We start from the raw sequence: 27,267 nt of genomic DNA, 5'->3' as shown, positions 1-27,267 counted from the left end.
ATCCTGTAAATTTTAATGGATGTAAATAAATCTCAGGTTTTACAACTATTGTGAAGAAGCTATTTAAAAAATATATATATAGCACTTTTCTTCAGCTTTATGCATAAGCTATGAGCTCTGTACAGTGCATAGTTTTCATTTACAGTCTGAATGATTACGAAATCTGAAAAGATGCTGACCATGCTTATTTGGTAACTATTGCTTCCTTTGCTTCTTGATTAATGGTGAGTGATCTGTTCTGCCTCCAAACAACCAAACTCTGTAAGACTGACAGGGTTGAATTTATATTCTTTCTGCTGTATATACTTTTGTAAGCATTCAAGTTACCGAGGCCCTTTAATTCTTCTGAGAAAAACTATACAATTATACAGTCAAATAGTTAAACAGTGGATCTGGAAGGGGAAGAAAATGAAACAACAGTGGAATATGATCATTACCTTAAACACGACACAATGATATAAAGAAACAAAACAGGAACTGTTCTTTAAGGAACAGCTTGGACAGAAACCAAAAGGCCACTCAGAAACCCTCTGTCAGCATGACACACTGCCATGGTAAACATGAGATGCTCTCAAACGGCCAGAACAAATTATCTGAGCAAATCGGAAGGAAGCACTGTTGCCAAGATGGGGATCCAAACTCATCATGAGAGTCAGAATCTTTGTACAGTATTAACAGACCAACTTACACAAAAATGTCTGTACACCCCATGCCAGGAGAATGCAGGCACCAACTTGAGAGGTGGTAAAGGACACAGGTTAGCATGGAGGTGTAGCTGTCTCTAACTGGTGCTGTTTGGATGTAACTTTCCAGGTATGGAGGAGACACTCTCTTTTCTTTCCCTCATTACTCTTGCACAAAAGTGAAGGCACCATTGCAGCCACACTCCATCAGCACAAGGATCCTGGCCCAAAACTTAGCTGGTCCCATGGCTGCTATAGTCAAAAACGCCTTTCCTGAAGAAGGGTGAGAATTCACAGATGGTGTATTTTGACAACGTTAGTCCCACTTTATCAATGTTCAGTGGAGACGATGGAGATTTCAGCATTGCAGAGAAAAAGCTCCTGAGGTATTTCTGTGGAATGAAATGTAACATGTTATAAGGTTTACTTGATCAAATTGATGACAATCATTTTGAAATATAAAATGAACAGTAAAAACACCCCAAAATATTTCCATGGGCTGTGAATAAACAGCATTTAATAATGTGAATAAACAGCTTTTAATAACCATTAGCATTTAAATCTATTTTTAAAACCGTCTACTGAAATGTCTGTATTAAATTCAGGAAAAACAGAAAATAAGTATTTTCCACTTCCTTCTTATGACCAGCTTGGCAATTCTTTTATTCTGTTGTTGTGTGATGCTTCCTTGTTTATTCTGCAGTCATGTAATGCTATCTGCTAATCATGACACGCTAATACTATTGTCTAGCATTACCAACCTCAAATCCATTCTGCAGGATATTCACTACATATGGACACAAAATAACTTTAAAAACCTTTCCTTTTTTTTTCTTTTTTTTTTTCCAGTCTTACTAATGAGAAGCATGTGGGAGACACTTGCTTTCTTTTCCCATAAGTTAAAGTTAATATTCACTGTGCAACTTGCAGTCACATCTGTACCTAGAGAAATTGGGGGATGTACATTAAGACAGTTTTCACAAACCTAACAAAGCTTCCATCATATGTGGGTTCATTTAGCGTGACTTAATAACTTATAAATATAACTTTTGAACAATACACTCTAGGTAAAAAGTTTGATCAGACAGATACTATAAATGCATCCATTGTCACTCAAACACCTGCAAGGGAAATCTCACCTGGAGGGATAAACTCCTTTTCTGTACTACAGACTGACCATAAAAAGAGACAACTTTCAAATCATTCACTGGTCTTGGATTCCATGGGAAATATATTTGCAAGCCAGAGAAGCATATTCTCCTCTGAAGAAGACAACATTTAGTTATTTGAATGGAGCAGCTTTGGGGTCATGGAAGTGGTTTGCTCAGGAAACTTGTCCAATTATTCACTCATTTCTCAGGAAGAATTCCTCTAAACTATAACAACCCATTATCTTTTTAAGAAATCAGCTGTTTCAATATTGCAAAAAGAAGGAAAACAAACCAAAAAAAAAAGCAAACAAAAAAAAGCAGCTGAGATAAAAAACTATTCTCTTAGCAGAAATGGTGAATTTTCTATTTCATTTAGATCTGCCACAGGTTGTATTAATGTTCATGAAAAAAATTCATTACAAAAATGCCTTCAAGATGAACAGCAATAGACTAAGAGGTAATTTAAAGTGAGAAACAGAGAAGCATTTTTCATAATTAGTTCTCAAAGGAGGGCTCTTTACAAGAAGTCCCAAACCAGTAATTCCTGAAGGATGAATATGGTAGAAAATCAAATGTAAAACTGTGCTGAAAAGTTACTGCAATAATTCTAGTTTATGACTATCAAAGGCTCAAAGGTACCAAAATATCTCACTGACACACACATCACAAGACCTACTGCATTCACCTTAGTATGTATGGCCAGATAATTGACTGTCATGCCTTTTCTGCAAAGCCATTACTCATTGTTTTGGCATTATAGCTCTTATGGCAAATTAAAAAATCCCTCTGCTCTAAGCACACACTTATGTGACACACTAGGAACAGCAGGTACACTTCTTTTCCACATCTGTGTTCCAGAGTTGAATATCAGATTCTTTGAACACAAAAAAGATCCTTGGGAAAATGTCAACAAGCAGACCCTACCAGATAACAATGGAATTAATTTTGTGTGAAGGATTCCTGCCATATGGCTTGATAATCTGTGCTCTTCAACAACCACCTCTGAACAAATTAGCCTTCTTATAAAACCCAGACCTGTGTTTACCCTGTTTGCAATGCTGTTTTGTTAATATGGCCCAGAGCTGCTGTGCCCTTGACACAAAGAAGCTGTTGCTTCATTGAAATACAGGCTGCTCTGCCCAAAGATGCTGGCTGGGAGTGTTCCCCTGTAGTAAGGAAACAGTGACTAATGGCAGAATTGCTCACAAGCATTGGTCAAAGAGTTGTGGCATGGCACTACAGGGGAACGTTGTTCTGTCCTGTTGGCTGCAATGGACAGAAGTGGAAGAAAGTGACAGGAGAAAGAGTGCTCCTTGCAACGTATAGAAAGATGCTTCCCAGATTGTGACAAGGAGAGGAAGAGGGTCACAGCAAGTTGGGAGAAGGGCAGGAGCACACCAACACCAAGAGCCAGAAATGACAAAAAGTTCCTTAGAGATCCAGAAGGGATTCAGCACGGACTTTGGTGCAGCCCAGGAGGCCACTGCAAGCAGCTGGAGTAGGAGCTAGGCTGGATGAAAGGATCTCCTCTGCCAGCACTCAGTGTATTAAAATCCATTTCTAGTAGCATATATAATTTTTGTCTATTTACAGAACTCTTTTGATGTGTCCTTGAAAAAAAAAATCAGCAGAGACTGGCAAGCTCAGGATACCTTCATAGGTCCAAATGTTATACAAATTAATGATGTGATTTCCTACTGATAGCAACATTGTTCCTGGCATGCAAAGCACTGTGCAATAGCTACTAGGGTTGTATGATTATCCAGGATAGAAAAAACTAGTTAGCTGCCAAAAACATTCCAACACACTTGATTTTACTACTCATTTTTTTTTGTTAAGACTCTGACCATTTCTTCTGGATTATTTAGTCTGGTAATCAGTGTTCTTCCAAATACACTTTGGAGTTTCATTTCACTAATAGCATTTGACCTGCTACGCTGCTGGTTTGCTGGAAAATATCCTAATGATATGTTTGTAAATGTCTCAGTGTGAGGGCACAAGACCCTGGCACTGTAACAGAGATGTAAAATGGGCAACTTACACATCAATCATGTTGCTTGTTCTGACTAAACACTCACTCAGAAACACCCATTTAGGGAATGGAAATACTCTGCGTGTACAAAACAAGGACAGAAAGCCAGGTTAAAAACTGATCCAAAATAGGAAAAGCAGTGGTGTTTGCCCTCTCTGAAGGCAATTCAACCTTCAAGCCTTCTATCTAAAAATTTATGACAGCTGTACCTGCAAGTTTTAACTTTGCAAATGAAACTAAACTGGAGAAAGTGGTATGAGGCCCAAAGGCTTTTCTTTCTTTACCTAGTCAGAGTAGTTTTCCCTCCCTTTTAATTATGCGAACAGCAAAGTGGAAACCATTTAAAAAGCTCATTAAAAATCATTTTAATAGGGTTCACCTTTTTAGCAGTAGGCCAGTGTTCATCTTGTGCTCAATTCATTAGCAAAACAGTCATTCTAATAATTTTTGCACTACTTCGTGATGTGGGGACTTCGTAATTTTATACATTTTAATGTAAAGCCATAACTTAATTTAAAGTTATTTAAGTTAATACAATCAAAATGTGAAAGTCTTCTTATCATCCTTTCAATTGTGGCATATTAAAGAGGAATTCAGTTCAGTGACATTGTTCTCCTAATCCATTACTAACACTGATAGCCTCAGAGACCAATAGCAGAACTTAGCAAGAATTTGATTTTTTCATTAAAATTTGGTGTGCTTAAAAACTCATCAACTCTGGTACTTTCAGAAAGTGAAAACACTTCGAGCTTTTGCTTTCATATCGCTATTTCTAGCAATTTCCTAAAAAAAGTCAGTGCTCAAAATACTTTAGAAGTTACATTTTAAAACTGGCATTAGAAATACCACCTACTAATATATGCCAGAGTTGAAAGCACCAGAAAATTTACTAAGATAAACCTTACAAGGTTTTCGAGATTTTTTTTTAGACAATAACTTCTTTTCTGTGAAACAATACCAGCTTTTCAAGATGTAGATGTCAATCTGCTTCATCACAGAAAGCTTTACCACAAGGTCATAGAAGGTCACTGGTGACAGAGGCAGGACTAATTAACTTGCTCATCTAACTTCTAACATGGGCTCCTCTCTCCCTTGAACACAGATGCTAGTTCCTCCCAGCACCAATCACATAATTATTCCGTTGACGAGTGTTAAGTGGGGCAGGCTTTAAATCAGATCTTGATTTGAATTATCCATAGAGCAAAGCATACACAGGTATCACAGTTCTTTCTATAGGATACAAATTCAATTACCAAAAAAATCACAAAGCCAGACAGATTGAAGCATATTTCCTGAGTCTGAAAAACCACATTATGTCGTAATTAGGTATTTGCAAAGTCAGTTCTTCCCAAGGAAGACTCTACCCCAAAGCAAGCAGACAGGCACATCATTCGCTTCCAATCTGTGATCACAAAAACAAGGATCTGTTTAAAAGACAAGGCATGCAAAGGGAGCCTGCTGGAATGCAGAAATGACAGGGCATATACTCCTGCATTTGTCTCCTAAAAAGAAACTCTTGGGCATACGGAAAGGAAAATCAACATTTGGGGACCTTTCTCCAAATTAACCAATTTTCTCTACTTTGGACATTTCCACCAATATGTTGAAAAGAAAAAAAAAAATTACTTCCAAGGTGGTTTTTCAAAATACCAAGTACTGCAGAAATGCCAGCTATTCTGTCTAACTACATCCTACTGCCAAAAATAAAGCTGGGCTGAAATGGCACTGACAAGTGGGGGTGTCCCATAGAGACTTCAGGTTGGCGAAAGGCCCTGTCTAGGACATGCTTTATATAGAATATGGTAAGAAAATATACAAGTTACCAAGAAAAATAGGATTCAAACTTTTCATTGGCTCTGCTTCTTCCTGTGGGCTTTTTTTTTCTTTTTTTTTTTTTACAAACTGAGTTCCAATGAAGCAGGTTTTCCTATGCAAAATATCCCAACATTACATGCCTAGGCATATTTAAGCTGTCCAAACTGAGGTATTTTGGAGGCAGTAATCCCAGCAGGCTCCTCCTGCAGGTCACAAGTCATTTCATCCCAGTTAAGTTCCCCCTTTACGCCTTCCACTCAAACCATCTCCCCTTCCCGCTGGGCCTACCTAAGGCCCAAGGAATTTTTCTCACATTTCTTCCCTAAAAGATGGGAAAAACTATAATTAAAGAGAGACAAAAGATCTGACTACAATGGGGAAGAGGGGGCAAGGTGTGTAGTTGGCTGCAGTCTCTTAGCTGGGGAGTTTTCTCTTGGAAAGTGCGGAGATCGAAGGAGAGATGGTTGTGGTCTTGGTGCAGGACTGCGGTTGCAAGGAGAATTCACTGCTACCGCCTTTCACTGCTTCTCCTTATTGTGGGTGAGCCTTTGCTCACAAGAGCAACCATGGAACTGGGACCTTTTCAATACCCAACAACACTAGGAGGGACCCTCCCTATCTGCTTGGGTGCCTCAGGGGAAACCCAGGACCCCGACCCCTGACACCTCTCCAAAGGGAGTACAGTAAATTCACGAATACAAGCCGCACGGAATATAAGCCGCACTGCTGGTGTGTTGGCAACATTGTTGCCTTTGTTAATAGATAAGCCGCACCCGGAATATTAGCCGCACTTTAGTTCGCAGCGAACTTTCACAAAGTCGTCATTTAGTAACACAATCGCGGGATCGCCGGGGCTTACTGGCTTACTGCCGACCTCGGAAACATTGTTTCCAAGTGAAAAAAGACACACCCTTTATTTACAAGCCGAAAAAGACAGGAACAATAGTGTGGTCATTTTGTGAGCATTCCCAATGGATCCGCGTTGCCTTTAAACAGCCGCTCAGCCGCGCGGGCAGGCAGCTGAGCTCCGAGCGGAGCCACATCTCCGTGCTGGCACAGGAGCGGCCGTTGTAGCCCTTGCGGCCCGCGGGGGGAGCGGCCCCGTTTTAGCCCCCGCGGCCCGCGGGGGGAGCGCCGCTCTGGCCCTCGCAGCCCGCGGGGGGAGCGGCCCCGTTTTAGCCCCCGCGGCCCGCGGGGGGAGCGCCGCTCTGGCCCTCGCAGCCCCGCGGGGGCTAGCGGCCCCGTTTTAGCCCCCGCGGCCCGCGGGGGGAGCGCCGCTCTGGCCCTCGCAGCCCATGGGGGAAGCGGCCCCGTTTTAGCCCCCGCGGCCCGCGGGGGGAGCGCCGCTCTGGCCCTCGCAGCCCACGGGGGAAGCGGCCCCGTTTTAGCCCCCGTGGCCCGCGGGGGGAGCGCCGCTCTGGCCCTCGCAGCCCGCGGGGGGAGCGGCCCCATTGTAGCCGTTGCGACTGCGGGGGGAGCGGCCGTTGTAGCCCTCTCCCTGCGGGCTGAGCAGCTCCCCCAGCCCTCTCCCTGCGAGCCGATTGCCCGCTTCATCCCTCTCCCTGCGGGGAGAGAGGCTCCCCCAGCCCTCTCCCTGCGAGCCCAGCCAGCCCCGTAGCCGCACAAGACTGAAAACACTTTAAAAAGTACAGAGAAATATCACACACTTTTATCGAACTGCCGAGGTAACTCACCCCGATAACACCCCCCGCCCCTCAGTAACGCCGCCATCCACAGGCAGGCAATAAGCTGTTCTCTGATTGGTTCATCGTCGGAACAACGGGAAACCATGGATTTCAGACTGTTTTGGCTCGGGACTGGACCAGCATGATACTAGGTAAGGGCAGACATCACATTTTTGTCCATAGATTAGCCGCACCGGAATATTGGCCGCATTTTCGGGTTTCCACCAAAATTTTAGTCTTCTTGCTGCGGCTTGTATTCGTGAAATTACTGTATCTTCCGGTTGTTCGCAGGAGCCTGAGTGCCATTGCTTAAGGGTTTTTTTTGTGCTACACTTCAACTCAACACCCCATGTCCACCCAGACCGGCTGCTCCTGCCACTGCTTCAGGGTTTTTGCTGCATTTTGTTTGCCACCCTAGGTCTGCTAGCCTCTGCTGTTCAGCCCTCTGCTCAGGAGTTACTGCAAGAGTTCAGCTTGCCACCTGGAGTGGCACTGAGACCGGGTGCTCCCTGTGGGGCTTGCAAAGGGTATTGCCACCTTCCCTTTTCCTGTCGTCTTAGTCGCCATTTCTGTAAGGGAGCGGCCCTGCGCCACAGCGCCCCCTGCAAGCATGGGGAAATTATCGCAGCCGCCCTGCCTGGCCAGGAGCCACCAGCGCCCCCTGCCGACTGTGCCTGGAACTGCACCCAGGTGAAATCAGCTGCAAAGAGTGGGGAGAGACTTCATTGGGTTTTCTGTTCTTGTTTGTCTTATTATCTATAGTATATAGTAAAGTATACTTTACTATACACTGCATAACTATATATATATTCTAGTAAAGAACTGTTACTCCTCATATCTTTGTTGGAAAGCCCTGTAATTTCAAAGTTATAATCATCTGGAGAGAAACCTTGGCAGACACCAGGTTTTTAAACCAAGGCACTGGGGCATTAGGAGTAAAGGCTAGCTTAATGCTCTGATAGGTCTCCAAGTAGTTTCAGATCCATTTCTGGATTTATTAGATTTGAGCAAGGAGGGAAAGAATTTGCAGATAGCAAGACTATAGAATATGAGGTACCACTGCTTTGGAGTAATCCAAAAGGAGGGGGGACTGTACCAGATTACAACTAATATCTTCCACCAATTCCAGAGTCAGATCAATTCCCCACTCACCAGATACAACTTGCTGAGAAACATTTTGGTCTTTTTTGGGCTTTTACTTTTTCTAATAAAGAAAACATGAAGCTTCAATTCTTTTCCCCAACACCCTGACATATGTTGCAAGATAAAATAAAAGATTTGAATGAAGTATGTGAGCAGAACAGCATGTGATATTCAATATCTCAAGTGATATTTCAGGCCCCTTAGGAAGTACCTAATGTCACCTGCGGATCTGAACACATTTATCTCCTGCACATATCCTTAGGTCATTCTGTGTGGTTGTGATTTCAGAGCAATGGGAAAAAGACTTACTGCCTAGGAGACTACCTAGTGCCTGAAGGATCTTATTTCTGTGGAAAAACTTGGAGAGAAAACATCTATAATTACGATGGGATCACCTGGCCCATTACCTTTTGCTGAAAGATCAGGATGGTTGAGTTCTCCTTACAAAACACCCTGCAAAATTAGACACTGTCAAAGCTCTGCAAAGCTTCCTCGAGGAGCCAAGTTAGACAACTGCCTCCAGAATGTGACTGTCCCTGGTGCCAGAGACCTTGCTCAAGTTGCTGGCAATTTGTGTATGCACTTTTTAGGAGAAAAAAAGACAGATCCACATGTTTGAAAATGGCAAGTCTCTACTGCAAAAGTCACAGTGATGCTGGGTGATTTTTTGCCTCTTTTCTTTTATATAGTCTCTGTATTCTTTATACATATATTTTTAGCTTTGTAGCTTATTATTGCTAGTTTTCCCAGTACTCTTTCCTGCCCTAATAGGCAGAAAGACAAAAGACATTCCAAAGCCCCTATCCTATCTTGGTTCTTCTTAGGAAGCAAGGCAGAAAAACAGCTCTTTAGGATATATTTTTCATAAACTAGTTCAGTTTCCATCTAAGGGGGGAGGATTTAGAAGGGGTTTTATCTGGGGGGGGAATTGCATTACCACTGGTGCTCCTAATTGATGATTTTTATCAATTATGCTAATTTTCTAAATTTATAAAAACAGTATTCACTTCATGGGAGTGAGCTTTTGTGGACATTTTCCATATCTGCCCCTGGAGGCCTCCAATAAAGACCAGGCTTTATATTACTCTCTCTACTAATATTATCTTGAAAGTGTGTGTTGTTTCATTTATAGGTTCTTAAGGCATCAACATCATATTAATAGAGGAGGGGTTATTTGCTTCAGGATGGCAGGCATTAATTAGCCTCATGGCTGGATGAACGCAAACCAAGAATAAAGGATTGGCTCATTTTAATCAAACCCTTCCTGCTCACTTTGATTAGGTCTAATCAGAAGCAAGGCTTTTTACAGGCAATGCCTAGTAGGTAGCAAGTAAATAAATAAATAAATAAATAAATAAATAAATAAATAAATAATAAAGTAGACTGAGAACATCCCAATCAGTAATACCTTACCCTGTGTTTGCATATCTTACAAGTCTACATACAACACCAACACCCACACCATTTCTCATCTAAGACAAATTCTATGTCGTGAGTTTCCCTTAACAGAAATAATGTAACTAGGGCATATTATGCTAGGTCACTTTTTAAATATTTACTAGCAAATATCTTGCCAATTTGACTATGACAAAGTCAAACTCTTAACTTGTTAGACTGAAGCTATTAGCCAAGAAGCTACATGCGAGGAGATGAGATTGAAAGCTCCTACCAAAAATGTAATGTAGCTCTGTCTTGGGGTAAATCATAATGTTATTGTATTCCGTATCTATCTGCAGACTCCATAAAATTGTTACTGTACCTTTAACACCCTACAAATGAGAACCCTGTGTATGGAGGCGTTATCATGAGTACTTTTAAAATTGTCACTCTTAGGCAGCTTCCAGTTCTTTTGCCACGTGGTACTTGCTTTGCGGGTTACCTGGTCTTTGTTCAGGCAAAGGCCTTCTTTCGCTTTCTCGGTTCTCTTTTATTTTTTTGGTTTTTTTTTTTTTTTCTTTTTTTTTTCCTTGGCTAAGAGTTAGCCATTTTGAGCTGCCTTGAGGTCAATTCCACAGGCACCCACCTCTGCATTGAGCGGGGCAGCCCCACTCCAGTCCATGCTGTCCTAACTCGTCAATGGTCCCTGACCAAAGAGGGAGGACCACAAGTCATCCAAGCTCGCCCAGACACCTTCCCTGTCATCTCTTGCCACAAGGAATGTGAAGTCCCTCTGTGAGTTCTAGCCCTTGACCTATCAGACCTCCAGCTGTCAGGGAGATAAGCAGAGTGGGGATAGGCATGGGAGGAAGGCTGACACCACCTTTCCCTTTGTCCTTCAAACCATGTGTTTAGCTGTAGAGTGCCATCTTGGGGAATGTCCCCAGCATATTCAGATATCTCTTCATTCTTGGGGGGTCCACAAAATTTAGCAATTTCATATGTAGTAGTTATTTACCATTATTTTTTGTGTGTTGCTGTTCTGCTTGCTAGTAAACTGTTATTTCTTTACTTATCTAATAGTATCTCGTTCCTTATTTGTGGGAAGGGATTGTTTGAACCCTTAAGGGGAGACATCTCATTTCAGAATGTTGTGCTTTAAAACTGTTTCACACCAAAGCAAATTTAGTGCCCAACTTAAATTGGGCACTACACGGGAAAAGAGAGAAAGTAAAAATCAGCACTCTTGCTCTGAAGACCTTGTATTGGGTACAACACTCACTGGTCACCATGCTGCCTGCTTTAATAATGGTTTTCTGGCATTTAGGTATTTATATTTATCCTCTGATACTGACAATCCTACCCCAGGTATTTATCTTTTTCACATCAAGGACAAAAGCCAGCATTGCTGTGTTGATATACTCTGTGACAATAACGTATGAAAAGATAACATCAGAGGCAATGAGAGTAATTATCTGGGATGTGTATTCCCTGCTCTTTTCCTGTCCTGGTCTCAGCTGCCTCTTTTGTGGGGTTATTAAAAATTGTATCCAGCCAGTTGTGGGGGAAAAGTAGGGGACAGTTTTTCCCAGTCTTTTACCTCCTTCTCTCCTTTCAGGCCTGGCATGTCACATTTTAAGAATGTTCAGTAGCCTCTGGATGTTAAAGACATCACATTTTTCAATTCTGTTAACTCTCCTTTACATGGCCTACAGCATTTTCAGAATCAGAGCTGAGATTTCCAAAAAGGTTGTCCAGAGATCTACCCAGTAGTGGAAAATTCAGAATGGTGTGGGATGTGGGCTTTGGACATAGTTGCGTGAGAGAAGTGGCCAAGACTCTGCCTCTACACTGACTTGTGGATGGTAGCAAACACTGTGTAGGGGTGGCTGGAAAGGTGGAAGAAGGCCAACTGGCAGCACAGTAGAAAACCAATCTGAGTGGCTGAAGAATGGCAAGACATTGCTACCCAGAGAAGTGGACAGTGCAAGTCTATCATGTGGATGCCCATGTGCCTAACTGTCAAACTAATGAGGAGCACCGCAAATATGAACAGGTGGATTGGGCTGCCAAAATCAAGGTGTCACAAGTAGATTTGGATTGATAACACAAAGGGGAGTTGTTAGGTAGGCCCATCAGGGAAGAAATGACACATATCCATGAGCTCATGACTGAGGGTGGACTTAACCACACATGCCATAGCTCAGGTTATCCATGACTGTGAGATGTGTGATACAATAAAACAGGCCAAGAGGGTGAAGTCCCTGTGATATGAGGGGTGGTGGTCCAAATGTATGTATGGGGGGCCTGGCAGATTGATTACATCACACTGCTGCAAGCCTGCCAAGACAAGCACTATGTGCCCCCAAAGGTAGATGCAACTACTGGGCGGTTGGAGATGTCTCTGTGTCTCACACCACTGCCCAGAACACCATCCTTGGCCTTGAAAAAACAAGTCCTGTGGTGGCATGGTACCCCTAGGAGAACTGAGTCAGACAACAGGACTCATTTCAAGAACAGCCTTATAAACATCTGGGCTAGGGAACACGGTATTGAACAGGCGTACCAGATTCCTTATCACATACCAGCTGCAGCTAAAGTTGAGCAGTGCAATGGACTATTAAAAACAGCACTGAAAGCAAGGGATGGTGGGACTATCAAGCAGTGGGATCTGCATTTAGCAAAGGCTATGTGGCTAGTTAACATCAGAAATTCCACTAACTGAGCTGGCCCTGTCCAATCCAAACCCGTGTACAGCAGATAAAGCCCCTGTTGTGCATATGAGAGATATGTTAAAAAAAAAAAAAACCTGTTTGGATTAATTCTCCCTTGAGCAAAGGCAAACCTACCTGTGGGATTGTTTTTACTCAAGGTTAAGCACGGAGATGGGGAAACATGTTGTGTACCTCAGGGGAATTTGACTTTGTGTGAGAACAGCCTGTAAGGCTGGAATGTACCACTGGTTGCTGGATGTCACTGCCACTGCATATTTTAATTATGGACAATGAGAATGGACTTCTCCAGTCATATCAGTCATGGACAAAATGAACATTGTCCATATCTGGGGGATAGTCAGTGACCACTGAAATAGTAATTCTATATAGTTATATGTACATGTGTACAGATACCTGTGTTTACTGTTGGGATAGTCCTGGGGTAATCCATAATGTTACTGAATTCCATATCTACTAATGCCTTCCATTATTGTTACTGTATCATAAGACTCTACTGAAATGAGAACCCTGTGTGTGGAGAGGCTGTTATCATGAGTGCTTTTAAAACTGGCACTCTGAGGGAGCTTCCAGCTTTTTTTTGCCATGGGGTATTCGCTTTGTGGGTTACCTGGTCTTTGTTTAGGCAGAGGCTTTACTTCCCTTTTGGGGTTCTCTTTTCAATTTTCTTCCCTCAGCTCAGAGAGTTACGAGTTTTGAACTGCCTTGGGGAGAATGCCACAGACACTTTCCATACAACACTCCTTTGGGCATGTTTAGAGGTACCTAAATGACTCTGGAACTAAGCAAGAACCAAGCTTCTTTAAGCAGTTGAATTGCACTGAAAAATACCAGAACTTACATTTTTAGCCTCTTGGGAAAGTTTCCCTATGTTTTTCATGCATAGCATAATGCAGATTCCTTGGTTTCCTCCAAAGTTGTACATGGGAAGCAGATTTTACCTCTACATCTCCAGAAGTGCTTGAGTGACACTAAAATTTAATTTTACCCAGGGTGGTACTGAAATTTACTCAAATTGATATACCTTTTTGAATTTTCTTAATGTGCAAGCATTCTGAAAGATGTCAGTTATGATTCAAGGTGAAACTGCTCTCTCAGGTTTTCAAAACCCAAACTATTCATTAGAGCTATTTGGAGCATTTTTCTGTGCAAGTCTAATGGCATAAGCACATTATGGTGAATTATATTAAGCCACATCAATTGAATTAACTTCTGAAGTCAGTCTACATCACAAATTACAATCTTATTCTGCTAAAATTTGTTTAAAATCCACAGGACTTATTATTTCTTATAATGTCTGCATGCTAAAAGCTTACATTTATTGGCTTTAGGCAGCTCCAATGAAAACTGAATTGCAGGCTGGCAGGGAAGCAAAAAAAAGGCAGCAAGGGCTATGATTTACAGGTGGTCTATCAGTGTGAGTCTTCTTTGGGAAATGAATGGCTATACTGGAAAGGATCAAAACAGACCTGACTAGTGAAGGAACCAATCTCTTCTCCAGAGCACAAGTCAAAACAAGTCCTGTCAAAATTTATTTAGAAAGAGCAGGATTCAATTTAGCATGCATCCCTGGCCCAGTACTGACAGTGTGTCTTTTGCTGGAGTGGGCTTGGCAAACACCTACCAAACAACTTGACATGCATCACCCTCTGCTTCGTCTGGTGAAATCCCATGCTGAAGGATGAGTGATACACTTGCTTTGGAAAGGGGTAGCACTGAATTCAACGCAGTGTCCTTGGCTGAGCACTCCTTTTATTCATCTGCCCACATCTGTATGCGCAGAGCCATTAACAGAGATTGTGATGAAGGTACACAACTTAAAATTTGATTTGTAGGAGTATGTTAGGAAATTTATTCTGTCCTGACAGCAAAACACACTAGGATATGGAGCTAAACTGCAGCTCAAACTATATGCTGTCCCATTTTCTAAACTTACTAAATCATGATAAACATACCTCCTTATTTTCTGGTACTCTGAAATACCTAAAAAGGAAAGAGTAAATTAAAAAGGTCTTTAAATTGAAAATCCTATTTAATTCTTTGGTTGTAATGGAGATAAACATTTGATCACAAAAGATAATTTTTGAGGTAGGGACCTGAAGCTATACACCTAAAGAAAGAAAGAAAGACTAAAATTCTTCTAAAGAGATATGTAATTATGCCATGTTGCTTCTAGTAAACTTTGCAGAACAAGGTTTCAGACCTGATTTTGAATTAAGCCTAGTGTTTGAGCAAATGACAACACAATTGCAATTCCTTTTGCATCCAGTAGCCTGTTGAACCAGAGCTTAAAATTAACTCATCCAGAAAATAGCCTCAGGTTATTGTTCCTTCTAAATTACCATCTTTATCATGCGTTTCTATTACGAGAATAATGTCTTGTAATAAGTAACACAATGTCTTAGCTGAAGGTCTATAATATTTAATCAAAGTTAATGTTTTATTGGTATGGGATCAACGCCTGACTTACGCAAAGTTCTGCTTCTTTATATCTAGTGACTGCAACCAGTAAGTAAAATTACAGTAATTTCATGCGTATAAGGTGTACCTTTCTGAATAAAATTTTGGTCCAAATCTGGAAGTGCGCCTTATACCCCAGAGTGCCTTATATATGGACAAAGTTCTGAAATTTGCCAATCCAGAAGTGCGAGCCGGCAGCCTGGGGCAGCCCGCGAGAGCAGGCAGCCCGCAGCAGCCCGCGAGCGCCAGTAGCCCGCGGCAGACTGGAGCAGCACATGGCAGCCTGCGAGAGCCGGAAGCCTAGGGCAGCCCAGGACAGCCCACGAGAGTCGGTAGCCCACGGTAGCCGGCACCGGGTGGGAGTGCCGGAGCCCGTGGCATGGGGAGGGTGCCTGGGGCTGCGTTTAAAAGCTATGCTGATCCGTGAAAAATGTTTGCAAATTGAGCACCTGCCAATAAACCCCGCGATCGCGCGATTCCGTTACTAATTCGTTACTTTGTTGCATGCGGATCCTTGCTGCAAAAAACAAGTGCGCCTTATACTCTGATGTGCCTTATATATGGACAAAGTTCGGAAATTTGCTGACATCCTGAAGTGCGCCTTATACTCCAGTGCGCCTTATACTCGTGAAATTGCTGTAATTTTATTCATTCAGTTTTTGAAGCTAACAGGGTCTCACACAAGAAGAGGAATCACCCGAAAAAAGATTAAATATCTTGCTGCTGCATAATGTTGACCGGGGACGGGGCTGGAGACAAACACGTCCCTCTGTGATCCATGTGACAAAAGCTCTTTTCATTGTTCTGCACCCTCCTTAAAATAGAGAGTTTTAGTTTCCTGGGCATACACATGTGATTGGTTACTCATTGCCTTGGCCAATGATATGTCTGCACTTGGGGTTCAATGGATTGGCTGGGATCCTCTGTGTTTGTTCAAATCCATCCTACTGGGGCCACAGCTTCTAGGCTGGTTGAGTTTTGGGGCTGCAGCTTTTAGACCAGTTGCAATGTGACACTGCTGAGAGCTGCTGCAACTCCTCTTTGGGGGCTCTGCTTCAAAACCAGAAAAGTCATGTGCCTTGGACTGTCCTAATGATGCGGTGATGGATGGGAACCTGACATGTGAACCTGCTCTCAAACTTTGCTAACTGCAAAGTCTTACTCTCTGCCAGAGAGACTTCAGTGCTGTTGCTGAAAAGCAGTTGCTTTTCAAAAATCTTTAATTTTTCAGTGGTTACTAGTGGTTATGAAAGGTACCTGGTGCAGACTGACTATACCTAAATTAGAAAATTATCTATGACATGGATTTCGTACAACTGATATTCACAATATGGCCCAGCCACACATGCACTTCTCTTGTCTTTGTGGATGCATCTGTGCTCTTTCCTTCCCTGATCCCACTGCATTCCTGTTCCTCTAGTGGGAAATTAAAGCCATCATTCCAAGACATTGTATTCTGTCATTCAGACTATGGGTATGAAACAAACTTCCCTAGGATTATCAAATACCAACATTTGCAGCGGTTTGCTTTTGCACTAGCAGTGCTACTGGTGTGCATTCGTATCTGTGAAAAAAGACAAGAACTTCCTTTTATTTTCCAATATGTATCTGAATGTGTTCTGAATTCCATCTTGCCTAGATTCTGCTAAGAACAGTGTTCACCACCACACTGTCAGAGGCAAACATTCATCCTTCAAAAGCCAGGCTAGTGAGCAGTTGCATAAAGCTCCTTTTAGAATGCTTTGGCATTAGGGATGTTGTAAGCTGATGCTTGTATCTCATAATTTCCTTTTAGTAATCACTTTGAACAAACATGTATACAATAACTTTGAAAGGTCTTTGTGACTAATGTCAGTCAGGAAAGAAATCAAATAGAAATGGTAACTCTAACCCCACTTGATAGGAGTTTTGTGATCTAAGAATCAATTCACCAATAACTAGCATAGGTTCTCTCAGTTAAATATATTTAGAAATGGGGCAGTGAAACAAAGACTTGTGGGGAGTACTAATGAAGTTCATTCTGAATATTCAGGTGATGAATAATCTAAAATCTCAGTATAATATTTCTGTCCTCATGACTTCAAGGAAAACCTCAAGGTCTGAGGCAGATTCAGGCATTCTGTTTGCTCAAATTTGTTGACAAATATTTTGAGGGTTTTTACCTTCTCAGACATTTCTATAGCTGGTTTCCACCAAGGTGTTAATTCAAAAACTACTAAGACACTTAAACAACAAGAATCAATCCAAGTTCAAGAAAAAGGTGCCATTTTCATTATTTCACCTTTTTCTTAAGAACCATATTCCTGGAGCCAACTCAGCAGTCCTAGAAATCATAACCTCCAAAGGAACTCAAATGAAAATACAAACTAAAAACTAAACAAAGGATTTGACTTCCAAGTTAATCTCATTTTGGAAGGTTAATTCTGGCTGAAGGTAACAGCAATATTTCAGCCAGTTCAGTGTCTACAACACTTTCCCCAGACAGTTCTACAGATTGGACAGCAAAATTGAATTATGTAGCTCATTCAAGATTGATTTCTGCCTCTTGCATTAACACCCATCATTGAAATCCTCATTGGCAGACATGGAAGTGAGGAAGTGAGGAGGTTAAGGACAATTACATTATTAATTTTAAATAAATTGAGCATATCTATCTTTTAAAGAGGTTCAAAGCACCAAGAAAAAAGAAGAGCAGAGGCAATGCCAGGAAGATGTATATGCTTCTACAGAACTTCACATAGGTTCACATTACCATACTGTTAACAGGTTGACTTTCATTCCCTGAGTTCTGTAAGTGGCAGGAAAAGACAACACATGACTTCTACAGACTGCAGAACTTCATTTCTAGATCACAGATCACAGGATATTCTGAGTTGGGAGGGACCCATAAGGATCAAGTCCAGCTCTTAATGAGATGGCCAGTCTGGGGATATGGAGCCCACAACCTTGGTGTTACCAGCACCACACTCTAACCATCTGTTGGTCCCTAAAAACCTCAGCAGGTATTTTGTGTGTTTCCCCTTTTGCTGTCTGCAAACTAATCTGAGGAAATGCAGCCCTGCAAACAGAGAAGAGGAAACAGGGAACAGAGACAAGGAGACAGACTGAGGCCTGGGAGAGTTTTTGTTTTCCTTTAAGCAACAACCTGTTCTGATTTTGTTAGTGCAACAGTTGTTTTTTCCTAAACACTCTGGTGACAGCAAGGGCAGGACAGAAAGTCTAGTGGGTCCACGAATGCAAGGCTTCTGACTGAAGAGTCAAGAAACACAGCTCAATCTGCTACGTCAGCTTAGACTCCTGCCCAGTTTCTCTGGTTGCATAGTAGGAAAACAGGGCTAAAAATAATCTTCATTACTACAACAAAGCATGAGTCTAAGAGAAGAAGAAAAAAGAGTAGTCAGGAGAATTATATGATACAGAAACACAGAAATTTCAGGGATTTCAGGAAAATTTCTCTTTAGTGTCATTCACAGACCTAGCAACTCACCAAGGAATAAAAGATACTTTGCAGTTTAAACAGGAATAGATACATTCACTGACTCAAGTATTTCTTGTGGCAAGTACTTCCTTTACAAAGCTTGTCCTTAAAAATATATGAAAAAATGAATATACATAATCTGAATTCACTTTTAAAAAGGAACCTATACTCTTACCTACTGATTTCTGTTTGCAAGAAAGGATAGCTACACACTAACTTCTGTTCATTAACTTTACTCAAAAGAATTCTTGGCTATTTTATTTAAGGTGGAGTCAATCAAGCAAGCTTGGCTCTGAAGTGAAATCACAGTCTTGAAACTACAAACCAATTAATTTAGAGTTTTGTCCTGCAACAGGTCCCCGATGAAAAGTTAAATTAATAGATTGCAATAGGGTATTTTGAGTAGATAATTTTAAATATAATTAAGATGTTTTCTCTTAAGATGTATAGGTTAAAACTCGCACATTATTTTCCAAAGCTCTATGGTAACGTCAAATACAGTCCAAAAGACTTGATAGTATACCAACAAACACCAAAACAAAAGTGTTTACAGTGCAACTACATATAATGTTGGAGATCAAAGTCGAGTTCTCAGGTTCATTTCACACAAAAATACTTCATGTAATGTGCTTTCCTACAAACAAGGCCTTGTGAAGCTTTCAGTTAGTTAGCATTTGTACCAGCTAGGATAAATAAAAGAACTTAATGTTATACACAAACCTTGAAAATACTATGATTTAAAAATCACAATCCTTATTATTTGAGGCTCTCTGGATTCTTTTACTCCAAGTAATTTCACCTCTATTATGATTAAATATGCCCACTTCTAAGCCCAGGCTAAAATAAGGTAACAGTACATCTCAATCTTCAAACAAAGGAAACTCCACAACAGCCAGCCCCACTGATTCTAATTGTCTGGAAAAGTACCAAAAATCCCACTGCTCTTCTATTGTGGCAGAAATCCTAGAGTTGATGTGTAGGAAAAACTAAATTCTTCCTAAACTGTCTTGCAAAGGGACAAATCTAATTAGGCACAAGGAACTGCAGTTGCTAAGAGACAACCTGTGGGAAGCACTGAACTACCCAAAGCTATTTCAATGCAAGAAGTTCAGGAAAAATGATATGGAGTTCCAGCCTATTTAAGATGCATGAATTACCAATGTAAAAACCTGGAAGAGCAGAGCAATTTCTTTATCACCACCACTAGGATGACCACTCCACTAATAATCTTACATTACAAAATATTTGTACAGAACACTTACTGGATTGGTATTTCATATTTTTAGTCAATAAAACTAGCTCAGATGTTGAATAAAAAGATACATTTGTGTTGGTCTGCTAGCTGTGCTTTGCCTTTTCTAAAAATGGTGAATTAGCCATTAGGTCTTGATTAAGCAAGTGGAACAACCAAACAAACTTTTATACCCAACTGCAGCTATATCAACACATCACCTGTGAAGCTTGAAAGAGATTGCAAAGGGTTTTCAGCAAATCAAGGAACATAATCAGGTGTGAAAGACAACTGAATACAAGCCATGTTTCTACTTGATACCAAGGTCTAACACTCTCACCTTCCACCTGGCCAAATTTCCATGTGAGAAATACACTACAGTCCAAAAACCAAGGACCCAAGTCCCTCACAGAGACACTCCCTCCATTTACTACTTTCCAGATATACTACTGATGTATGCTCAAGGCTCACATCAGACTGAAAGCCACAAGGCATGAATGGTGAGTATTTGAAATAGAACTGCAGCCTGGGCCACCTGCCACTTTTGCAGCATAACTGCAAGATGTTCACAGCACAACTCAAGATGTTCCTCGAGCCTTCAAAGCATTACATGACTTTGGAAACTGTCACTGCTTACATGGTTTCTCTCGCTCTTCACCAAGGAGGCTGCAGCTGTGTGAGCTTTCCAGCTACTGGCAAAGCCAGAGCAAAGCGTTGCAAAGCATGTAGTGAAAAGAAAATACCATGATTAGAGATCTAGACATCAAGAGTTTTTGATCAGCTTCTTGCATCAAATTCCTCATGGCAAGAATACTAATATTTGATTGGCTCCTTGTCTTCTTTATTTAACTTGCTCTTAGCCACAAGGGATCTTCAGTTTCTCAACACTATGAGTTATCAGGACTATTGAGTGGAATGGCCAAGGGGCATATGGTAAAACATATTCACGTGAACAGCTGTCATATATTTTTATGCTTGTAAAAGATATAGGTAATAAAGTTATAATGACCCAATTTAGTTAAAATAGATATAATATAATTTTAAATTAAAACCTGGCTATATAGAGAGCTTTAAGTACTACATGGCCATGATCAAAGCATCGTTATACACAGCGGTTTTAACATTAGAATCATTACAATAAAATCTGTTAGTAAACCAGTGAAAGGTCAGAAAGATTAAGGGATTAAATTTTTTACAAAAATATGCAAATTGAGTAATAGACTGGAATATGGGCATGCCTTTATGCTATTTATTGAGGATGTGAAAGAAAAAAAAATTCATTTTGTGCTTCATGTAAGAAAGCCTCACATCAGAAGTCAGTGGGAGTATGTTTTGTTGGCAGATCAAAGAAAAAGGTGAAGTACATAGAAAAAATTCAAACCACCTAAGAAAAGATTTCAATTGTAAGCAATCTATTTTATATTAATTTCTCTAAAGCTCTACCTAATGCTATTTTAGCTCTACAAAGAATGTAATTCTTAATGACATGCATGATTAAGTAATCCCCATGTTGCTACAATATAGTTGCAGGGTGTACAGTTTAGTCTTTGATCATGCCTCTTCTTCTTTCCCAAAACCCCATCTCCTGCCCCTGGGCTGCAGTAAAACATGCATTAACACAGAAATATAAAGACCTAATATGTGATAGAAATTCAGAATCATTGCTATCCACACAGCACTGTGGAACTACCAAAATAACTCAAATCCTCAAACTCAATAATCTTGTCCACAACAAAATTATTTTTTTAAATTAATTGAAAGAAAAAGAATATGTTCACAAAGCTGGGTTACAAAATAAAACTCAAAGACGCCTAAATATCATTTTACTTCTGTCATGAGATATTTGGATATACTATGATAAAATTGTAAATCTTCAACTAACAGATTGCATTTAAAGTAGCAGTATTTTTTTTAAATCTTGTCTTGCACAGAGACCAGCTGTCTACAGTAAACACCTACCTCACCTACCACCTTTCCCCCTTAAATAAATCTATCTCCTATGAACATCTCTGAGAGTTCCTTTTTTTCCCTAGACTAGAAGTAATTTATTTTTTAAGAGATGTTTCCTTACTTTGCAATGTACTGCTGCCATCTCCTGTGTTAAACGAGGCAGAAAATAAGTTGATACTTTAAAAAAGGCTATTTAATGTTGATCATATGAGAATGGCTTCTGTTGGTCAAGCAGGGAGTACTCCACCTAAACACACAGCAAAAGCCTGTAAAAAGTTAGGATTACCTCTAAGTGACACCGTCGTTCTGCAATCACTCGCTCATCCTTGTTTCCAAAGAGTTTCTTTGGAGGGAACTCTAAAGTGGCAACCTGGAAGACAATAAAGGATGAATCAGCATCAGAAGTGACAAGCTGAAATGAGAAAATTCTGTTTAAACTACAAAGCAACTAGGAAGAAACTGCCAAATATTAATGAGCTACACTGTATGCTATTAGTAAAATACCACATTATACATTTCTACTGAGATTATTGTGATCTGCTCTGTAGTATTGCTAAGACAACAATACATTTTGTCATCAGAGAGTGACTGAAAGAAAATTTAGGAATTGGACTGCCACTGTTTGCCCACAAAAACATTAAAAATTTGCAATCCAAATATGATGTGATAGTATCAAATAGGAAGTAAGAACAATTTTTGCAGGAAAAGCGTATCTTGAAAGACTGCATTTAGACTCTTAAAATCTGTGGTCTCCAACTGATTGGTAGTATAATTTGTTTGGTTTTACTTATATTCTATCATAAATGTAAGACCATTGGACCTAAGAATCATCACTGAAGTCATGCTCTGGGACATGCATTGCTGGACTCCAGTCAACACCTGACTTGAAGCTCTTGTGCCCTGAACTACCACTTCTTGCAACTCAGTTGAGCTCAATGCCATTCAAACATGTGTCCATGCTGGAAGCTGACAGTTTTAATTTCACACATGCAGGTAAAATCCTGCTTTATCACACTGAAAATGAGAACAAGGCAGTGGCACAACCGCTAAAAACAACTATTCAGATCTCTACTTCTAGTTCTTCCAGAGAAGTGTTCAAAGTTATCTCTTCATTTCTTTTTCCATCCTATGAGGGGGTGGGTCTGGGAGAGAGAGAAAAAGAGAGAGAGAAGGAGAGAGGGAAGGAACTGCCTCCTCTTTTTGTATATCAATAATGCTTGAACTAATTAAAGGCAGCTGCATCTGGAAAACACACAAAAGACTCAAAAGTTGTAATTAGTACCACTTGGTCTGCTTAGCCATTGCTGGGACCAATGCAGGAGAAAGCATAATTCTCTCTCATAATTTGTGTTTGCACTTGAAAGGTAAATCAAACCAGCACTCACGAGATAGAATAACACAACCTCCCACTGGCATTGCTGGAGTTGTTTTGCAGGTGAAATCCCTGTGTAAAACTGCCTCCTGCATTAATTCCCCAGGTTGCCTGATGATATTGAACCAATAAAAAAGATGTATCATTTTCTAGTCTATGAGCACATACAGGACTGTAGAGAATTTATGGCTGGTTACAAGGAGCAGACATACATTGATTTAAATGAGGAGCTCCATTATTAACATCGAATGTAAGCATCTTTAAAATACAGAGGAATTCTGCAATATGAATAATTTATTCCCATTCTCTGGTTCAACTCCAACTTCAATAATTTTAAAGAAATGTCTAGACATCTTAAAATGATAAAAGTGATATGGGGCACCAAAGGAGACGGAAGAGATGTCTGTTCTCCATCAATCTTGCCAGTGTGTCTCAATTATATTCGTCAAATTTCTCCAACCATATCCTTCTTCTCAGTGTACCTGCTTCTTCATGTTGGCAGGACAAACAGTGCACAACCAAACAGTATTGTATAATAATGTCCTGGGGACTTATTTTCACAGCACTGCTCACTTCTTCACCTATACATGATTATAAGTGCTAATATTTTCAAGGACTTCAAAATCCCACACCTGCAGAAACAGTGTTTTATTAAACAGTACTGCATCATGTCACTATCAGGAACAAAGAAAGTAAAACAACTACCACCACAATCCCCTCCTGGCTACAGGGAGATTGTTTTTTATATTTATTTGCTAATAAATACTTTCATTATAGAGTTTTAAAATAGCGTCCATTAAAAACCAAATTGCACAATGAACCTACAGCATCCTCAGACCTACTCTGTGGAGTCAAAGCAAGGTCTTACAGCCAAAATCAGGAATTTCTTTACCCAAGTTAAGTTTCATCTGAACAGGAATTTGGGAACTAATTCTACATAACTTTGGGATGAGCAAGTTGTTTTCCTAAGCTTTCTGGATTCATCTTAGAAGAAAACCAGTTGTATTTTATAAAATCAATGTGTTTTGTTAAACAATTTAAAACAGAAGTAGCTACTCACATTGTTTTAACATTTCTTAACTCCCAAATCACTACCATGCATATATCTCTGAAACCAAACCAAAGTCCATTACTACCGTCATGAATTTAATATGCAAGATGAAGGTCTCATCCAATAAACTTTGCTCTACAATGTTCAAAGTCATAACACATACCTGTATGAAAATCATGAGTTTATTGCTGGTCAAGATGTGGGGATCTGAATATTTTGTATGTAATAAAAGCCACCAGAATGTCAATGTGCCAACCTATTCTTGACATACATATATAAAGTTAGTATGTTTGTAATATGCCAGTGTTGCCAGTATGTGTATAGAATATACCTATTTATGTATATATGTCACTTGGAAGGATTTTTCATCCTGCAGAAGTATGTTATAAAAGGACTAATCAATTACTGCAGATGGCATCTCTATGTGGTCAGATGCAGAAGTTACATAAACCTCAGACCTGTTGGAACATTTCTGAGTCCCACATTTTCCCAGTGGTCTCCTGGCTCCTCTTTTAGCCAAATGATTGGCTGATGGCTAGCGCACGAAAAAAGTACAAAGACTATTTCCATCACACAACAAATGACCATCCATCTACATGACAGAAAATGCTCCAGCCATAAATTTCATCATCACTTCAGCAACTCAGTTATTTCAATGGGTTCTACTCCACTCATGCCCACAGTCTAATGCCCACTAAAATGAGAAAGAAACATTGAAAACTCTGCAGGCTTAAGTTTCAGGCTATCCAAACACTTAATGTAGACATGACAGCACTAGTTCCCACTGACTTTGCAGCTTGAAAATTATCTTTGTAACATAAGAACCGGATGCATCCATGCAGTGAGGTGAATTATGTAGTCCTTTATGTGTCTGAAATTTCAGTGTAATAAGAAGCCAGTCCATTGTACTATATTTATATAAAAATACATTATTAGGATATTTACCAGAGATAGTGTGCTTATTATACATATATATACACATGCATACACACACACACACACACACACACCATTGTGTGACTTCGTATTTCAATGCAGGGAAAAGTACGTTGTTGCAAGAGATCCACAAATATACAGACTGACAATAAAACATTCTTATCTCATCATAGTTTTGATTCATAAAAAATGAATTTTAAAAAGCTCAGCAACACAAATACACTGAAGTAATGATAAATGTTACAGTAACTGTCTATAAAAATCCTCTATCCTAATGTACTATTTGATATACAGACTCTGAACATAATTGTGTGAGATTCAGCAAAGCAAGGTTTAATAGAAATTTGATGTTTATTTAAAATACTTTACTCATTTAAGCCAAAGTGCTGTAGCAAATATTTCAATAAATTCAAATTTTGCTATTAGTGGTGCTAGAGCACCTTTATGAAACTGCACAGTAACTTCAGTGGAGATAATCACTGTTACAGACTAATGCACACAGTACAGTATGTGACTGAGCAGCATTTGTTCTGGCACTGAAATATGTAAGAGATCTTGCAGGTATGGATTTTGCATCAAGATGTTTGCCTTGGCTCAAACACTATTAAGGGAACTTCACGCTATGCAGATTCAGGAGTATAAATTATTCTTTCAGAATTAAATGTTTGTGTACCCTCTAGCTCAAATTAATTTTTCGAGGGTCTCACCTTGACTATGAGATGAATGTTTTGTGACAATGCAAGATGTAACACTGGAATTCGACAGGCAGCAAGGTAAATTATTGTCCTTCCATGGAATTTCTGAAGCACTCTACTCCCTTCCCTGCCCCACTTCCTCCAGTGGCAATGGAAGCATTTGGCAGACATTTTTTGGCAGGGATGTTTTGTCATTTTCTAGGGCTGCTGATGAGATGATGTATTTTCCATCAGGGGAAATTAAGAGGCATATTCCCCAGCCTGATAGGAAGAGAGGGCTTGAATGATTTCCTGTGAAGCTTCTGCATGTAGTGTGCAAGATTTCTAATTTTTATTCTGACAGCAGAAGCATCTCTCTACTAAAATTAATCACCACATCACTGCAATTCAAATTTCATTATATCCATAGCAGTGTGCACACACATGCACACTTGTACCATGGGCAAGGCTGGGACCATGCTTAGACCCAAAAGGAAAAGCCAGATTTTAAAATATAGTACAGAGAGACCTCAAAACTGCATATCAGCACTTCTAATGTCTTTTAGACATTAAACTTTTTACAGTTAATGATGTTTATCCTACCTGGCAATCATTGTTAGGCAGTAGCAGTTGTGGAGAGAGGCAAACAGTCATTTGCAATTTACTCCCTAATTCTTTATAATAAATAAAGGCCATGTTTTATTTCTGGGTCTAGTATTACTTAAAGGCGTGTTATTTGTCTGTTTCAGCAATATTATCTGAAAGAAACAATACCTGCCTGCCACAATGGAGTATTTGTGAGTTAGTAGAATCAAATTTACACAGTATTAGGTTCAGTCCTCAAGCGGAAGGTGCTTCATACCCAGTCCACGTTATTCTAGTAAACTTTAAATAGCTGAATGGATTCCTCTTCTTCACATTCCAGTCAGGATACTGGTTTTTGGCAGATATTTAATGCTGGTAACAGCAGATGGCCAAACAGCAAGTGACCCTTTTTTGGTCACCTATTGTATCTTACATACAACTCTGACCTTAGGATTCTAGAAACAGCACATACCTAACAACATCTGTATGAAAGCAAACCCTTTAAAGTGAAACCAACTACTGAGCCCCAGGGAGAGATGCAAATTTGGAGACTGGCCTTTTGGAAAACAAAAGAGTGAAAATGAAGGTTCCGAACACATGAAATGCTCTGCCTGAGATGGGGTGCACTCTCACTTCAGAATCTTTATGAAAAATAGTCATCAGCATTTGAAGGGTATCCTGTAATTTCTATTATAATCTGTTGGAGACTTTTCACTGACATTACATCTGCTTGGGGACCTGCAGGATTTAATTCAGTTCAGGGGTTTTATGGTACAGCAGAATAGAACATGTTAATGAAAACTTTTGTACAGTACTTTGTAGATGATATTTCAACATATAGTGGACCAAAGTAAAATACCACATAATACAGCCACGTAGGCTTGTCACTTCTAAAACACAAAATTGTTCCAA

The 27,267-nt window shown here is 40.1% G+C and overlaps 1 protein-coding gene across 2 annotated transcripts in view; it reads right to left on the bottom strand.

Moving 5' to 3' along the window:
- Positions 1-206: 206 nt before the first annotated feature.
- LOC116993471 (kinesin-like protein KIF16B) overlaps positions 207-27,267 on the bottom strand; it is a 154,842-nt gene continuing 127,781 nt past the window's right edge. For both annotated transcript variants that reach the window (XM_033054085.2, XM_033054086.1), the window contains 2 exons: positions 22,024-22,107; positions 207-1,075 (listed from right to left, as the gene is read on the bottom strand). In XM_033054085.2, the coding sequence (XP_032909976.1) occupies positions 917-1,075; positions 22,024-22,107 (243 nt within the window). In that variant the 3' untranslated portion in view covers positions 207-916. The remainder of the gene's footprint in view (positions 1,076-22,023; positions 22,108-27,267) is intronic.

The sequence above is a fragment of the Catharus ustulatus genome, chromosome 3, assembly GCF_009819885.2.
Source record: "Catharus ustulatus isolate bCatUst1 chromosome 3, bCatUst1.pri.v2, whole genome shotgun sequence".
Lineage (NCBI taxonomy): Eukaryota > Metazoa > Chordata > Aves > Passeriformes > Turdidae > Catharus > Catharus ustulatus.
The sequence above is the reverse complement of the archived record's forward strand: the minus strand, read 5'-3'. Positions and strand labels throughout refer to the sequence as shown.